The following is an 18,904-nucleotide window of genomic DNA, read 5'->3' as shown; positions in this document are numbered from 1 at the left end:
TGGGGAATGCTATATGAAAAAAAATTTTTATAATCATGATGGTTTTGTTTTGATAAAATAACAGGGCTATATCCTGGTAAGTAAAAAAAAATCTATTTACAGGTTTTTCATTATATGAAACTTTACTGGTGTAATGTCTGTATGAATGGCACTTTTATATGTTATAATGTTCATCTTTGCTGAAAGAAAATATTTTGGTATGATCAAAATGCAAGTTGATTTCTTTTTTAACTGAAAAGACAATGTATCCAGTTTTCTGACATGGAATGAAACCATACCTTGAGATATCAACTTCCCACAGGGTGGAAATTTAATTTTCAGATTTATTGTAGTAAGGGTAGTTATAATTGAACTTTACCATCTTACTTCCAGGGGTCACATACCACTTATATTTCTGAACATAGTAAAATCTAATGCTCCATTACTCTAAATATTTATTCATTTGTAGGATTTCAGCTATAATTTTATCATGAGTGATTAAAAATAAATAAAAAGGAACAGATATGCCCATATCTGGGCAGATATGCCCAGAGTAGCTATTGCTTATTTGTGTCCTGTTAACTTTGGTCACAGAGGTCTTTGTTTTAGTTGGGACTGTGTCTGCAGTGGGAATGCATTATGGAATGGAGGCAGGGTACATTTTCTTTCATGTTTATTTTTAAAGAGACACTTACACCCTGTTCAACCTTCAGTGAATTGTTGTACTGTCTTGGGGGAAACAGTTCCCTGGGATCTGGTTCAGATATAAAGAGAACACCTCTCCATAACGTTGAATTTCTCTTTATGATTAAATGAATGTTTTAATACCATGGGGAAAGGGACAGTGAGCTACCTCATTTTCACTGCAACAGATTATTAGTTTATCTTTCCTATATGTGGACGTGAAGTCTAGAGTTCACCTATAAATATCAAAAGAAGATTTAAGGTTGGGAATCCCTTTGTTCTGCACCAATTCTTACATGCATATGTGCAAGTGAGATCTTTTAAGGATGCCTTTCAGATTTTATTTGAATCATTTTAATTTACTCATACCATTGTGCTGCTTTCCTTACAACTCCTCTTGTATTTTAATTTAGATGATCCTTTCATGAACTGTACCTGTACGCAACCACCAAAAGGTTTCTCAGCTATCAATTTAAACAAGAAAAAAAAATCAAACAAACTGAAACAAACTAATCATAATTAGACTGCATCTGTCAGCTTCTGTACTCCCCAAGACAAAATATTGAGGAGAAAAAATACAGCATAATTTAATTCAATTTCAGGCTGTGTTTGTAACGGGACTACGTCACCGTTGACAAATGAAGTAGTAAATGAATGTTTGCATGTGCTTTTGCAATATACAGAGAACCAATGATAAAATATTAAATGGCTCTTTTTAATACCTCAGTAACAGTGGGGCATCCCCAGAAGAGCTAACACTCTCCTCCCCTTACAGCATGCAACTGTCACGGGAAGGCTGAGGAGTGTTACTACGACCAGGACGTGGCAGACAGAAATCAGAGTTTGAACATCCACGGGGAGTACGTCGGGGGCGGCGTGTGTGTGAGTTGCTCGAGCTACACCAGCGGCATCAACTGCCAGACCTGCCTGGATGGCTACTTCAGGCCAAAAGGGGTAAGAGCCCGCTCCTGCCTCCCTCTGCTGCAAAGGTCGCTGCTCAAACCATCCCTCCATCAGCTCACCTTGCTAAACAGAGCTTGGACTGCCATTTTGGGAAGGTTAACTTCCAAATCTGACTGCAGTGCAGCCGTTGCTTTTCACAGCTGGGAACGTATGAAGTTAACGCTCGGAGAAATAGGAAAGTGAATTGTGTTGAAATGAGGGAATGCACTTGAGGTCAGGGCCTCCAGCTAGTATTTCAATTTAATTTAAAAGAGGATGTGGTCCTGTAAACAGAACTTCTGCCTCAGTAATGAATTTCAACTTTTGTTATCAAAGTTCAAAGAAATACTGCTATATTTGGTATTGATGAAAGAGAGACTGTAATTTCTGTTTTTTAAATGCAATATAGAATTAATAACCACTGAAATTTCATAGTGTTTTGTGAATGTCTTTAAATTTCAGTGCAGTGGAAATTGCTTTTTGTATTTCATTGTATAAGACTGTATTTTCATCTAAGTGGAAGCTGTCAAAAGATGAATCTTATATTAGGTTGTATTGTCAATATGAGCCATTCCTGTGCTTTAGACAGCTACACTATTAGTGTGTGCTTGAATTGCTTATATTCCATCTGTATATTTTTAGATGGGTAAATAATGGCCTTTAGTCTGATTGGTGTTCAATCCTCAAAGAGGGAACATCAGCAAATAGCAATAATTACGTTTTCCCTGATAGACTAGATTTAGCCTTACAACTTGAGAAAGGAGTACTGCAAAACAATTTCTTCAACAGCAGGGCACTTACTTGATTTTTTCCTCTGTTTTAAGTTATCATCCAGCTAAAAGGGATTTGATATATATGTGTGTATTTGTATAGTATATCCATATTGTGTGTATGTATCTAGTTTGTGCAGAACTTCTAATTTATGTTCCTAGTTTGGTATTAGATCAGGGTTTAAGTTTTGTTGAGGTAACCTCTCAAGAAGAAGAAAAGGAAATTGTTCCATTGTTTAATGTTCACTTTTCTTCACTTACTTTTTTTCCCTCTTACTGACTAGCTAGCATTAGTTAGTTTTTTGAATCATGTCAATATTCACAACTGAGCTTGTCAATATTACTTCAGGTAGTAAATGCTTAAATCTACTTTGTTACATTTATTGATTTCAATTATACAAGGTTCTGTTCTCTGTACACCTGGTATTTTTTTAGTTGAAGAAATATTTGCATCTAAGTCCCTACATATTTCTAAATAAAAATCCCAAATGTAACTTTAATTGAATCACAGAACCTAGAATCACTTATGTTGAAAGGACCATTAAGATTGAGTCCAACCCTTAACTTAACACTGTCCTAAACAATGTCTTTGAATGCCGCATCTAAACATCTTTTAAATGCCTCCAGGGATTGGTGACTCCACCACTTTTTGCTGCAGTCCATTCCAATGTTAAACAAACCTTTTTGTGAAGAAATTTTTCATAATATCCAATCTCTGGTGCAGTTTGAGGCATTTTCTTCTTGTCATAGTCTGCATGGACTAAGTTTATCAGCTGTCTCATTTTTCTTCAAGTATAAGCCACCTATACAGAAGTCATTCTCTCCTACTTTTTAAGATGTAAATAAAACTTTCAATTTATTGAAGGGTAGTTTTTTTTACTTCTAACATCTTTATTTTTATAGGTATTGCCAGAAAGCCCAGATCCATGTCAGCCATGTTCCTGCGATCCAAATGGGTCTTTAAATGATACCTGTGTCAAGGATGAGAAACATACGGAAGGAGGTAAGATTCCTTTAAATATAGGGATGTTAAAGATGAAGATCAGCAATGGTCAAAAAATGCTGAATTACATTTTTGGTATCTTTAACAAGAAAAAAACCCTAAATGTCTGTTGTGGTTATTTTTTTAATTTTACTCATGCAAACAGTAATCCAGCTGCAATGTTTTAATTTCTTTTTCTTTTTCTTTTTTTTTTTTTTTTGAAACTCATATTACCAATTTGTTGAGTCTTCTTTCAGTTTCAGGCTGGGAAACTAGTGTATGTTTGGAAGAAAACTCCCAGTGAAAAATATTGAAGAATTTTGGTATTAAAGAGCTTTCTTCTTTTACCAGGGAGATTAAAACTCATGCAAATATTGGTGTTTGTTATAATATTTTCTCCTATCTAAGCATATTTCCATTTGTAATCTTAAAATTATTCTTGAAATTTATTTATTTGCTTTCTGTGTTATTCATGTAGGATTACAAGATGCTTACCATAGCCCTGTAAAAGCTATCTTCACATAGACAATGAACTGTTCATTGGGCTTTGGAAACAATGAATTGCCATTTTTTTTGGTTCTTTCATTGTAAAACATCTGAAAATACTGTAGGAAGACAACAAAACTCAAGGCCGGTTGTTAAGAGATTTATAAATTGGGCTAATTACAATCTATTGATGAGCTGTAACAATCCTTTAAAACAGAGATCAATAGAACATAAAAGCAACATGGCAGGGATGCAAAGACAGGGCCCATAATCTACTGTAATAACTGATTGCACCAGTTCAATAAAATTATATTGATTTATTATCCCATGGTGTCTCTGGTGGGTTGGTCTTGGCCAGCTGAAGATGCCCACCCAGCCACTCTCTCCCTGCCCTTCTCAGCAGGGCAGGGGTAGAACAAAAGATGAAGGAGCTCATGGGCTGAAGTAACAACCAGGAAATCATTTTCCAATTAAAACACTTTATTTAAGGAAAGTTGACTTCAGTTATTGCCAATTTAAATAGTTTCAGGTAGTGAAAAAAAAAAATTAAGAATACACCTCTTTCTCCACCTTCTTTTTTTTTCCCCAGACTCAACCTCACTTCTTCATTCCAGCCTGCTCCTCTACCTCCTCCCCCACTACCACAAGTGATGCAGGGTGATGGCAAGCAGGAGTCATAGCAGTGGTCATAACAGTTCCTTTTTGACACTCCTTCCTCCTCACACATTTCCCAGCTCCAGTGCAGGTGCTTCCCATGGGCCTACATCCTTCACAAAAAAAAAATTCTCTCCTAGCAGTTCTCCATGGGATGTAGTTATACATATATCCTTCATAGAAATGCAGCGTGGGTATCTGCTCCAGCCTGGTTTCCTCCAAGGGTTCCAAGTATCTGTTCTGGACCAGGAGCTTCTCCTTCCACTCCTTTTTCCTTCTCCATTCTCTGGCCTGTCTGGCTGAGGGACTGTGTACCCTGTTGGGAGCTGGCAGTGTCTGGCACAGCCTTTTCCTCCCAGAGGCTGCCCTTGCAGCCCCCTCCCTGCTGCCAGCACCTGGGCATGGGTACCCAGTGCAGTGTATCACATGGAGTGATATGAGAGACTGCATGAGCAGAAGGGAGGATGAATCCCAAAGCTGGCAAAAACACAGCAAGACTCTCCAATGCCTGTACCAAACCTGTGGATGAGACTAAAACGGATTACAGATGACAGACAATGCAACAAAGGAACCTCTCAGACTGTGATTTTGAGATGGGGAATGATTAATTTAAAAAAATGTGATGTCCCACTTGCATGTTATGCAGCTGCTTAGTCTCTGACTCCTGTCACTGCTGCAATCTCTTTTTTCATTTTCACACCTTCTTTTCTGGCCCCTGGTGTGGGTCATCCTCCTGGGGCCTGGCAGCTGATCAGCACTTAACAGGCTGACATCTCCTTTCTCACAAGAAGAGGAAAGCAAAAGGATAGAGACATTTTTCCGTCTTGTTTGTCAGTAATGGTGTCCTTAGGAGCTCTCAAAATGTCTTATGCCTCTGAGCATTCAGCAGATCTAAACCATCTCATAGTTGCTTGCTAAATCTGCTTATACTTTCTGAATCTGACAAGGTGGTACTGTACTTTGACACCTTGCTATGTCTCCTTCTGCCTTTTGAGTGCTCTGATCTTTTTTCTGGCAAATTCTTCTCTTGCCTCATTTGTGAATCTCTCTAGGAAGAGATTTAAGCTCCTGTTTGGATCATTAACTGTCTTTCTAGAAAATCAATAAGCATGTCATACTAACATGTTGCAGATAACATCTTGGATTATTTTTTTCTGCTTTTCCACCTGGTACTTTTATTGCAGGTAGCCAGTCCTGCTCATCTGGCCCCAGGCATTCAAAGAAGCTGTTGAATGCTCTAGTTTTCCAGTCCCGAGAACCAGAGTTCTTTTGTTCTCTTCACAAAATGAAAACTCTCATCTTTTTCTGTCTTGACGGTAACCAGCTTTTTCTCATCTGCCTGAAATTTACCTCATGCTGCTGCAGTTGGTTGGAGGCCTGTTGCTTTTGAGCATGTTAGAGTGTTCTTAATCTCCGTTGAATCTGTTATTTGCAACACGTAAATAAATTTGTTCCCTTTATTCCTTTCTAAACTCATTTATGCCTTCTGTTTCCAAGTTATTTACTGTGGAGGTTATTCTGTGTGTTTAAACTATTCTCATATGTGACAAGCACAATTATTGTTTAGATAACTGCCATCATGTATGAAATTCCCTCCTTAAAGTAGTCCATGGATCTTTGGACCAATTGTCTCTGTCCTGTCTAGTGAGAGGTAGACACTTTGCTCTGTCTGAACAGTGGCCAGAGGATAATTTTGATATTTATCTTATTATTTTTCAATTTTAAGACTACAACAACAAAACCAAGCCAGCTCTAAATATATCTGGACATCAAAGCTATTCTGCCTACAGTGGACTTGCTCTTTGCTCTTTGTTCTTACTCCTTATTTGCATTTTTTTTTTTTTTTTTACTTGTACTAAATAAGTTTCCAACACATTAGTAAAAGTGTTTATTTCTTGCCCTTTATTTTTATAGTTCTTGAACCAGTCACATATTTGTGATTGTAACGCCTTATTCAACAAAAAAGGCACAATAATGTGGGTTAAGAGGAAATGTCTTTCTAATATTTCTTTTAGGAAAAGATTTCTGTGGTAAGAGAAGAGGTTGTTTTAGAAGCAAGAGTGAGTCTGGATATAATTTTTAGCATAAAACTATCCTGAAAGAAGATCACTTCTTCCCTTTTTTCCCTCTGACATTTGTATTCAGTACACTGATAACATTCTTTTTACTGCATACTGCTCACCCTGGGCAGCAATTTTGTTTGAAGCACTGGTGAGTGTTCATAAAGGAAAAGCTGGAAAGCATGATCTGTCTGAAGGAATCTACCTATTCACCAGTGAACCAGAATGAACACGCTGGGTGGGTTGAAATACATCTTAAAGAGTCAATGGCTGGTTGTATGAGGGTAAATTGTTTGCTTGGTGTAGGATAGGAATATGCTTCTTAAATGTGTGCTAAGTAAAAGACATTAAACTAAAATGGAAATAAGATAGTAAGAAACATCACTGGGGATATAGAGTCACTGTGAAGAGTTTTAAGTAAAATAAAGCTGGAGGCTGTACATTCTCTGTTCTTGAATACAGTAGGTAAGCAGTAATTAAAATGGAAAATTGTAGCAAATGCTGTAATAACTGGTGCATTGATGAAATGCATCAAGAGGATTTAAATGACTGCATCCTGTAGTCATAATCAGGTTTTTCTAGATAAGAGAAGGGCATAGAGAAGCTGCTTTATAATATAGCATTCATTGTTTCAAGAAAGAAAGAAGTATCATTGTATTTTATGTATCATTTCCATTTTGATCTCTTTGTCCTCATGTGTCTCAGTCAATAGTCTAAAATCAAATATTATTATTGCTTGTAAAATGTGTTTTTGGTTTTGAATCTTCAAGAATGCTTTTTAAATATTCTTTCATGGCAATCCTATATCTTATGTTAGTGAGAAATATAAAAAAGAGAAACTTAGGATCAATCATAAAATAAACTGACGAAGATTCCTCTAGGTTTTGTAACTGAAAGGCAATAATTCTAAAACTGAGTTTTCCCATGTGTGTTCAATTCATCCTAAAAATAGCTAAACTTAACCATTGCTGATATTGCAGTGTTCCATGCAGAAGCGAAGGTCCAACCATCCAGAAGTGCTCTGTACTCCAGTAATTAAGGCTTTCTCCATGGATTGGTACTCTTGTTTCAAGCTCTAATGGCTAGATTTTAACAAATAGCCATTTTACTTGGCCCTTAAGCACCTGCAAGAACTGACAGGTTTGGAACCTGGCAGAGTTTTATGAGTCAGTCTTCAGGGCATGCTATCTTTTCCCCCCTATTGCCTCTTTAAGTACAATATAATCCAAATGACAGATGTTTATTTTTGCTGAGAAAGTCCTCAGATATTTTCGGATGAGTAAGATCCAGACATCTTGATCTTTATTCCGGCTTTGTACTACTTTGCTCAGCAAGCAGTACCACTGACTTCCACAAAATTATTTTTTAAATTTATACGCTGTTGAACAGGAGTGAAAATGACAAGAGGCCGTTCCTAGGATTGCAGGATTTTAAAGGGTCTGGTTCATGCTTTTGCATGCATTCATTTTTGTGCAGTTTTGAAAGACTGCTAGGCTAGGAAAAACTAACTGGTAAAACTCATATTTCAAGATGATTCATCCTCTAGGGTGCATCTTCAAAGCCTCTGCATGCTGAAATACAGGACAAAAACTGAAAATATGGAGGGAGAAAACAGGGAATAACACTTTCATCAAATAAGTCCCCATTCAAACAAGATCTATGAAGTCATAGGCCAAAAGCAAAAGATGTCCTTCTTCTGAAATATCAGTTCTTTACAACAAAAACTGGAGACAGACCTGAAGCATCTGGCCTAAATTGAAATGTAGTTAGACTGTTGATATATTGTACATTACATATACACCACAGCAGCCTGATCAAAAACAACCAGTGGGGCACTGAGAGGAATTCACACTCTGTGTAACACAGGGAGAGCTGAGCTCTCACACGGGCTGTGTATGGAAGAAGGCATGGAGCCAAATCAAGCACACAGACTAACTGTATCAACAAGTGTGAGAGCTGGAAAAATGTATGACAGGTAGCAATCTCCTGCCTTCCTCTCTCTCATGTGGAGCATGAGGTCTCTTGATAAGTGGAGTGCTGAGGTTATCCATGTGTGCTGTATAAGAATGGGGCAAGCTGGGCTGGTGACAGTAAAATTTTCAATAACTGCATGGAGAGGAAGAGCAGGAGAAGGGATGGTTCTGGTTGGGGAACTAAAAAAAATGGATGGAGTAGGCAATGGAGGAGAGACCATAGATATAAATTAGTATTTGGGAGCTCCATACTGAGACATATAGTTGAATCTGAGCTTGCTGAGACTTGATTTGAGAGATATGAGTTCCTGAAGCTCTCAAATGAGGTGGGCTTACTTCTAAAGAGTAGGCTTACCTATGTCTTTTACTGCTGAACCCTGGAGTATAGCCAGCTATTTTCATCTGGAAGGAACAAAAGTTTCTCTGTTCCAGATTGTCCAGTTAGGATTTATTGACCCAGATTACAAGAGCTTGTGTCCTGCTGTGCTGTGGGGCCTTGATGGTAGCTGTTTGAGAATGCCGAGCCAAAGGCATCAAAACCCACAGAGCACATCACTTTGAGATAGTAAGTAACAGAAATTTCATGCACTGAAATTCTGTGTATAATTAGGACAGATCAAGTAGATGACAGTCAGTATGATGTGCTACAGGAGATCAAAGAGGCTTCAAGGTTAGAGTAGACAGATTGAATTTTACCTCTGTATAGATTAACTGATAATATAATTTAAAACTCCTGTAGGTGGCTGCTTCTTCAAATAGCTAGTTAGAGAAGCCATAAAAAGGAGAAGCACCTCTGGATTTATGCATGAGGGACTGTTTTAAAAGTCTCCTCTCCACCTGAAGGACAGTCAAATTCAACATTCTTGTAGGAATGAGAAAGCCTCCCTGAAAAACAACTTAATCAAAACAAGGAAATCTATAAAAGGAAAATAAAAATGAACAATCCAAGACTGCTAATTGCAAGCTAGGGTTTATAGACTGTGCATTAGACATTCAGAAAAGATGCATTTCTCTGGTTCAAAATTATTCAAGCAATGCAATTAAGCTAACAGAAAAAAAAAAAAGATACATCTATTTAAACAACAGAAAGAAACCCACTGAAAATCAGAAGTTATTCCTAACTGAGGATAATAGAAAAGAATATAAATTTTGATAGATTCCAGAAAGTCATGTTCTTAATAATAAATACACATATTTTAGGGAATAATTTTCTAAATAGTTAGATGTTGCTAAGAGGTACTTTTTCAGATAACTCAGAATCAGAGTGCTAGAGATTCAAATGCAGTAGGAGTTAAAAATGGTTTAGGTGTAATCAAGATATAAATGGACATCTCAAGAAAGAAAGGGACGCAGCAGAAAAACTATATTAATTCTTTTTAACAGTGATAGAATAGCTCAGGGAATTTCCCACTTGGGAGCCTTCATTCATGGGGACAAGTCAGAAGAACTGCCTCAAACAGAAGTGTCAGGTTTAAAGTGAACTGATAAATGCAGAATCAAGATTTGTTAGGCATATAGTATATTTATCCATGGCTTCAGGATGAGTTGAGTAGTTGAAAATTGAGTTGCTTGAGGCATTAAATATAGCTTATAATATTTTTCAAAACAGACATTAATATTAAATAGACACTGTTTATTCAAAAGAAAGACAGGGTGTTCCAGGAAACTAGAATAACAAGGTCTGGTTTCTGTTCCGTGGAAATCACTAGATCTACAATAAAGGATTTATACAATTTCTGAAATGGGGCAAAAATGGGCAAAAATCAAGACTAGGGGTTTTATGTAAAGGAAAGTCTGCCTTATGAATTTGTTTGAAGGATTAAATGAATATGTGAACAAAGGCTCATTTGATTAATATTATATTTTGATTTTCAAAAGGTTTTGACAAGGTCTTTTACCAAAATCCACAAAAGAAAGTGTAATAGGATAAGGAAAAAAGGTTCTTTCATGGCTTAGTACTTGGTTAAAAGAATAAATGGACCATTTTCACAGTGATGATCAATATGAACTGTTGAAAATATTCATATTTAACCTGAAGAAGGGATGAGTAGGAAGGTGACAAAGTTAGCAAGTACAAAATCTTTCAGCATAGAAAAATGAAAGAACTGCAAAATGTTCAGAAGGCTCTCAAGATAGTGTCTGGGTAGTAAAATAAATGATGAATTTTTTGTAGCAATTACAGGAAAAGTAGAACACTGAGAAAAGTAGTTCTGCTTGTACAGTGATTACAGTGATTTCTGAATTAAGCACTAGCAGTTGTGAAACAGCTCTTGGAATTACCTCGGACTGTGCCTCAGGTCTGTTATCTCTGTTCTGTCTTGGCAGTAGTCCAAAACATCAACAGGTCCTTAAGAAATACTACATTTAAAAAAAAACCCTGAAAAACTCATCAGAAAAACCAATCAAACCAATTTACAGTATGAACACCCTCTTTAAATAATTTATAAGAACTGGAAACTGTGCAGAGAAGGACAAGAGAGGTTTTCGGCCATACCAGTCAGTTTCTGTGTAGAGATAGTGAGTGGGCTTAGGAGTTTATGGCATATGAGTTAAAAATGTCAGGGAGGAGATGATAGATGTATATTGCAATCACAGATGGCATGGATAAAAGTGAATGGTTACTTTCTCTTTTCCATGATATAACAATTAGATGGCAATAAATAGAGATTTATCACACATCAGTGTTTTCTTTCACGCTATACAAGGCTAAATGTGAAATGCCCTGCTGGGGAGCCTTACAGATTCTGATTGTAAAAGCATGTTGAAAGGTCTTTAGATGAAGTAATGGAAGAGAAGGTTTTCAGGGACTGCTAGATGCAAAGTAGGGCTATGTTTTGATTCTCAAGATTTCTAATATGCAGATTTCTGGAAACTCAGAATTCAAATCACTGTGTACTTGCCCTATTCTTACATTGTTCATTCTAGCCTCTCTCAGATGACTCTGAGTTATGGATGGTGGTGTGAGCATCAATAAACACCCCTTAGGTTAAACCTACCAAAGGTATTGCTTTGAGCACTCTGACACACATATGTGACAATAATAATGACAAATGAAATACATCTCATGTTTTCTCCCTTTTCCTGTAGATTTATTGCCTGGTTTCTGTCACTGCAAGACTGGCTATGCAGGAGAAAGCTGCAATCGATGTGCCTTGGGTTATACAGGATATCCTGAGTGCCTGCCCTGCAACTGCTCCCTTGAGGGCAGTGAAAATGATGACCCCTGCATAGGTCCCTGCATCTGCAAGGTATGGGTGTCCAATACTTCTGAGCCATAGAAAGATACTAATGGTACTGAAAGATTGCATCAATGCCCTTTAATTTTGCGAGAGTATTCCACTGTTCTACCTAGCTGTTAGTATCTATGTTAGCCACTTCTCACAGAACACTTGGTCTTGGTCCTACAAAATCCTACATGGTCTTGTGTCATCTCAGAACTCAGTTCAATCAACATGTTTACCCAGGAGCATTGTATGCTGCCAGTGATACAAGTCCTTAGAAATCGGTAATGAAGGGACACTTAGAAAGCCTGTGAATCATTTGTTTCAAACCCCATCCTCATAGTCTCAAAAACTATATGTTTACAGTACTGTAACTTCTAAAACTAACCTGTAAATGTGATTTCAAAAAGAGAGAATGAGGCAAACTGATGATCTATTTAGACAAGAAAGTTGTCTTTTAGGAGTAGTCATTAGGGATATATGACATTCTTTCCTGCCTTAGGATGATTGCTTAGAAATCTCTCACATGTTTAAAGAAACAAAATCTATCCTTTTTGTAGGATGAATGTCTTAATTTCTGGGAAGAAAAGTTAAGAGGGTTTTTCTCTGCATGCCATTGGGTACCTCCCTCAAACTATATCTTGATATAACATTGAAAGTAAAAACATTTTTAAGCAGATGCATCCAGTTATAAAATACCTAGCTATCAGAAAGTCTTTAGAAATACTTGTGCTTTCTAAGTCATAGTCTAGTAAGAGACCATGAATATGCCCAAAGGACTGCTCACTGTACTGTGGATCAATTTTTCTGTACTGTGGGGATTTTTTGGGGAATCCTTTCCAAAATTTAGTTAACAGAATTAGTCACAAATGAGAATTTAGAAGTACTTACATGACATTCTTAAATACAGGAATGTACAAAAAATGCTTCGATCTCATGCTGCAGACACACACACAGCTCTCGTTTGACAGCTGAATAGCACTGAAATCTACTCAGAGAATTAACTTTATTCTTACTTTATGTAACAACCACATGCTCTCTGTCAGAAATAAAATCATCCACATCATATTTCTAATTAGCCATCAAGTCTAGAAGATCATATGAGGGTGATTTTGCTATGTTCTGGCTGGAGCTTTGATGAAGATGTATTATGCTAAATACCAGATAAGTACAGCAGTGATAAATACAGCAGATAAACACAGTAATGATTCTTGTGTTATTCATATAAAGCCAAACTGACCTGTTAGTACACACAGACCAAAATGAACAAATAAAGAATAGAAATAAGTGTTCCTATCCCAGAGAGTTCTCATTATCTGCACTTTTCTCTCAGGGTTCGTCTTCTGTCTTCTTTGTGTTCCTTCAATCCCTTTTTAAGTGCTTGTGGGAGAAAAATGATACCTTTTGTAAATAGCTGAGATACAGATACGTACACATTTAATTTCACTAGCAATCTTCAAATTCAAATCCAAGCAGAATATGGTCAAAGGGACACTGAAATCATCAGATTAGTTATGCTCCATGTGAAGAATAAAGTGGGATGTCTGGTTAATAGCAGGTCTTAGGAAATGCTTCCCTTCCTTTAATCACATCTTTCAATTACCTATCATGAGCTTTAAATTTGCTAAAGATAGTTTTCTTGTAAAGGAAATCGCTGAAAACCAGTCCTAACTGGATAGGCTTTGGAACTTTATGAAGGTATGTGTTCAAAGTTTCATCTTTGGATAGCTTAATACTGCACTGAAAACTATTGAGAAATACATGGGGTTGCAGAAACATTGCTTTATTTGCTGAGGGATAGGTTAGATCTCCTTCCCAACTCTGAGTTTTGTTCTATCTATTATTCACTGAATTTGCTTCCCACTCAATTGAGTTCTACAGGTTTTACTCACAGATGATGTTTGTGACTGCAGAGTGGGCAACTTTGCATTTAAACACATTTGGTTTGCAGATCTCTTTTTATTTTCCTCTTCCCACTCCGCACACACTAAGCACAACAACACAGTATGAAACTTTTGGGACCTGTGTTCATAACTGTAGTTTCTTAAATAAAGGGTGAGAATATCTGTGTCCAGATGTTGCCCACATTATTTTTCACATGAAGCATGAGTAATCAGTTGATTTTGACATACCCATGGCAGTAATAGCCATTGATTAATCCCAAGATTTCTGGTGAAAATCTAAAAATGCCAGTCTTGAGATTGATGAGATTTTAAAGTTAAATGTAATTCACTTATAACCTTGAGTTTTATTAAAGGTGTTTGTGGTTTGTTTAATAGTCTGTGTGATACTATTGAAGAGGAGCATAGAGCGCAGCAGTAGAGACAGAGCAAAGATGCTTAGTTACACATATTTTTACTGCATAATTAGTGGTGAAAACTTTAATAAATTTTCATTGTATCTCCCTTTTTGCAGGTCGTTGCCACTTCCTGCACACTGTCTCTATTTTCTCTTAATTCATGTGTGCTATCCTTTGTCCCCATACATCCCTCTGCTTTGCCCCATTTCTGCCAGGTTTGCTACATCTTTACCAGGAGGCCATCAAATGGCTCTCAGTGAACTTACTGGGGAGCTGTGTATTTTGAGCTATCCTAGGCTACACAGTGTAGGCAGGGTTTTTAGAATGTGTTCATTCTCTGCTGATGTAGAGCCAACAGTTCAGTTCCTGTGCATTCCACAGAGCACTGTCTCCAGGGTTAAGGTGACTGTGCATAATACCTCTGAAAGGAGAAGAATTTTCTGAGCTCTATTGGGGAAAATACTGAATTACTAAGCCAGCACAATATCATGAGCCACCTGCCACACACTCTGTGTGGAAAACCTAGGTCTAATTTTGCCTACAGGACAAATTGATTTATAGTGTAAGATAGTAGGATTTAATGCACAATGGTAGCTTTCTATGAAAAGTATATTTACAAAATGCTAAGTTTAGAATAGCTCATGTATATTTAGTGCCTGTATATTTAGTGTCATTTACTACTTGTATTTATCCTGAATTCATCTATCAGTGAGAGATCTCTGAAAAACTGATACTCAGGGTGATTAGTAAAATTACTGCTGTATACTGTACTTTCCCTAAGCTAGATGTGCAAGGATTTTGTCAGCCCTACCTACATACTGTGGTTGTTGAGGTCCTAACATTGTGCCATGTGTCCTTCCACTCTGAAACTCTCAAGTGTAAAGGATATAAATTAGATTATTACCTGAAATTAAATATGTCCATTCATAGAGATGAGAAATGACAACTCTTTTAATGTCCAAATTCCATTTCCTATTTGCATGCAGCCTTTTACTGTGCACCTTTTACTGTGTAAAGAATTTTCTACTAACATTGACAAATAAGAAAGTCTTTCCTATAAATGTCTTTAGAGTCCTCCTGAAGAATAAAAAGCCAGTGATCTCTGATTCTCATCTATGACAACTGAAGTAATACTCAAATGTGCTTTTCCAGGAGCATGTTGAAGGAGAAAACTGTGACCGTTGTAAACCAGGTTTCTTCAATCTTCAGCAAAATAATCCCGAAGGCTGTGAGGAATGTTTCTGCTCTGGGAAAACAAATGTCTGCAGACACTCTCCCTTCACCTACAGAAGTGTAAGAAAAATCATATCATACCAGTACATGCCTTTGCTTTGTGTTTTTTGTGTTGTCACTAACCATTGTCACTAGGTTTTTTCTTATTAGAAAATCATGCATGTCCCTTTTTTTTCATTTATCCAAAAGAAAGTGCTTGTAAGCTTCGTCACTCTTTGTGAGAAAGTTCTGAAATAGAGCAATTAGAGCAGTGAAAAGCACAAAAGTAGCTGTAACAATATTAATTGAAGCCATATGCATAAACACAGTCCTGGAATGTGCATACATAACCACTCCTGAATTAAACACTCTATTTCCATAGGGCAACCTCTTTTCCAGGTAATCATTAAATTTCTAGACCTGAAGTAATTAAGAATTTGGAAACAGTGAATGTACAACCAAGCTTAAAAGAAAAAGGAATGCCTTGCAGGGGGCATTTTGAATGCATTTCTTTTGTGTGCTGCATTCCTAGGAAAGGATGTGAGAGATGAACCTGCTGTTCTTATTTATACTGTAGAAAAATGTCTTTAGCCTGCAAATATACTCTAAACTGTAAATTAGTTCTCAAAGCTCAGACACTGATGCCATTGAAATGGATGTTTGCTGCATATTCATGCCTGTAGATTGAGTTTGGGAAATGTGTTCTAGGTCTACTAGATCTTGATTTTGGCATATTGTTATGCTGGAAGTCTGCAACCATATATGTCTAATGTTCTCATTTACATGCCAGCAACTGAGAAATTTTCCATTCCATGGCTGAACTCATTTATTGTTCTGTGAGTATCTGGGCTCTAGAAGCCATCTTTGTACAAACAGTGTGCTCTTCTCTGATGATTCATTTCTAGTTATGGGATTTCAAAAATTCAAGTTCTGGTGCTTTCCAGCACCAAAAAGATATAAAAGGTGTATTTGGCCTTGTAGGTTGTAAGATTTTAGAATGGAAAAATATTATAAATTATGCTGCCTACAGCAATCAGAAAATGTATATCCATTTATCAGTTCATTTTCTGTACAATCTGTGACCGATATTATTTACTGAAAACTTGCAAAATATTTGTAGATATTCTTGCACATATGTTTGTATGATGGAATTTCCTTCTTGCTCTGGACCATGAAGCAGAGAATGCAAATACTTGCAGTTCTTTCAAACTGAGAAGTAATAATTTCTAGTCATATATCATAAGAAATGTTTTCTGTTTTTACTTTGTGTTTTCCTTGGTCCCTTCACTGCTATTAAACCTAATTAGTTTTTTAAAAAATTGAAGAATGCGAGGCTGGGACTATTGAAATTATCAATGTTCTGATTCTTATTGTAATGTGGGTTTTATTTATTTATTTATTTTCCTATTATTTTAGATAGAAGACATGAATGGTTGGTATCTGACTGACTTACCAGGTCTCATCAGAGTTATCCCCACGCAAAAGAGATTTGATGGGCATCAGCAGCTCAGCATCAGCCACGTGGCTGCGCAAAAAGCACTGCCACAGATTTACTATTGGAGCGCACCCAGTGCTTATTTGGGCAACAAAGTAAGTGCAGGTGGTACTTGCCTAAACACTAATTTGATTTATTGAGAGAAAAGGTAAGGCTTTGAAGGGGGGTGAAACTAAGGGAGCATAAAATTAGTTAGCTGTTTGACTGGCAAAATTTAGAACGGAATCACCTGTGTGGATGATCCTTTTGAGGCAAAAAGTTAGGTAGACAAAATTAGTTAAGTATCTTTAACCTTGAGCCCTCTTTGGTCTCCTGCTGTCAGGCATTAGAGAAGTGCAGCTAGTTCACAGCTTTGGTTTTTGAATGAACTAGCTATTATGTGGCTCAGCTTGGCCTGTTCTCTTCCCACCTTGTACTCTGCTTTGAAAACCAGTTCCCTCATCTGCTTTTCAGAGATGCAGGTTGTGTATCAGATGTTGCGGGGGTGTTAAATGTTTTTCAGGAAACTTGTGTGTGGGGTGCTCTCTGCCCTGGAACTCAAAAAATGCTGTTGTGAGCTTTGTGACAGTTCTAATGTGTGTGTTTAAGTCTGTGTGTATCTAAGTGTGCACGTACACACATATTCACACCCCACAGGTTAATACCAAATCCAAAATACTTTCATGAAAATCTCATTTTTTTTCCAGAGAGTAGAGTTGAAGACTGAATGAGTCTTAAATGAGAAGAAAGCTTAACAGCTTTCTATTTCCTGTAACCCTGATTACACTAAAACTTATCAGAAATGCTCACAGTGATGTATTTGAGCACGTTTTCCTCTGTAGTCTCTTCAGGCTAGTCAACCTCTTATTTATTTATTTCTTCCTGTTGGCTGAAAATCAGCATGACAGAAGGTAAGTGAGCACATTGAAACTAAATAACATCATTCCGAAGAATTGGGCATCCTTTTCATGGCCTATAAATTGTTAAAGAGAGTCAGGCTCACTTAGCTGGGCAAGAGGGAGTTTCTTCTATAACAGTGCATGTCTACTGAACTTACCCTGAAATGTGAACTGATACTTTTCCTTACAGAATTCCATCTTGCTTCTAGTCAGTGAGCAAAATAATGGTAGGAATATGCACACATTATTTGAATGTGGAAGATATTTTTTCAGTGCAATTTGGAGGTCCTTTGTGGTTACTGTCAGATATCGCTGTATGAATGAAGCAATTTGCCTTAATAACTGAACCATATAAATTTTTGATACTACAATAACAGTGAAAGCATTCAAATTACCACAGTACATCTTAACTGTCATGTTGCATCACGTAAACTATAGTCGTAATGACATGCCTAGGCCAGAAGATTTATTCTATGGGAAGGGAAATGGAAATAGAATATTGAGAGTCCTTATTTGTAAACTCAATAAAACATTTCTCTAAATAGCTGAAACTGAATAAAACCAAATAGCTGAATCTAGATAAAAACATCCTTTCTTGAGAATAAATGCTAGCTGTAGAATAATTGGTATGTCAAAGCATGCAAAATCTTTAAGAATTTTTGTCTCAAGAAACATAGAAAAAAAATTTAGGAAATCTTTTATCAAGATGACATTTCTCTTGTAATTTATAAATCTTATGTCACAGAAAGCTGCCTCTCCTCTGTATTGCTAAAATTATTGCTCTTAAATAGTACTCCCCAAAATAAAATTGAATAAAGAGAGGTAGTAATGATGCTGCATTTCCTAGTTTTCTAATATAGCTCAAAAAGTTATATCAAATAATTCTTCTGTTATGAAGTTGGCATGTCCTGTATGTGCCTCCACAGTGGTGATTGACATATGTGTGCTGTCTGATTGTTTTCCATCCATCTCCAGCTGCCTCTTTGGAAGGAAAAAACCATTATAAATAGGATGCCCCTGTGCAGCCTTCAGCTTTTTCTTTTTCATCTAAATCTGGGTGACACCAGGCTATGTGATACCGGTCTTTGACTGTGTCTCGAAGGAGACATTCTAAATAACAAGAGGCTGTAGATGGTACAGGATTCTTGTTTATGTCAGAGTGGGACAAAAACATGAGCAAATTAATTTAACATTACCATGCCCTTTTAGTCTTCTAAATATATGTGCTGCTACCAGAACTTAAACTTCATTGTATAAATTCAGGTAATT

General features: G+C 36.9%; 1 protein-coding gene across 1 annotated transcript in view; it reads left to right on the top strand.

The window, feature by feature from the left end:
• The window catches only part of LAMA2 (laminin subunit alpha 2), a 332,662-nt gene that overhangs the window by 123,357 nt on the left and 190,401 nt on the right, over positions 1-18,904 (top strand). Inside the window, exons 8-12 of the mRNA XM_018916714.3 lie at positions 1,439-1,617; positions 3,279-3,378; positions 11,618-11,778; positions 15,203-15,343; positions 16,679-16,852. Of these exons, the coding sequence (XP_018772259.3) occupies positions 1,439-1,617; positions 3,279-3,378; positions 11,618-11,778; positions 15,203-15,343; positions 16,679-16,852 (755 nt within the window). The remainder of the gene's footprint in view (positions 1-1,438; positions 1,618-3,278; positions 3,379-11,617; positions 11,779-15,202; positions 15,344-16,678; positions 16,853-18,904) is intronic.

Source organism: Serinus canaria, chromosome 3 (assembly GCF_022539315.1).
Source record: "Serinus canaria isolate serCan28SL12 chromosome 3, serCan2020, whole genome shotgun sequence".
Taxonomy (NCBI): Eukaryota; Metazoa; Chordata; class Aves; order Passeriformes; family Fringillidae; genus Serinus; species Serinus canaria.
The sequence above is the reverse complement of the archived record's forward strand: the minus strand, read 5'-3'. Positions and strand labels throughout refer to the sequence as shown.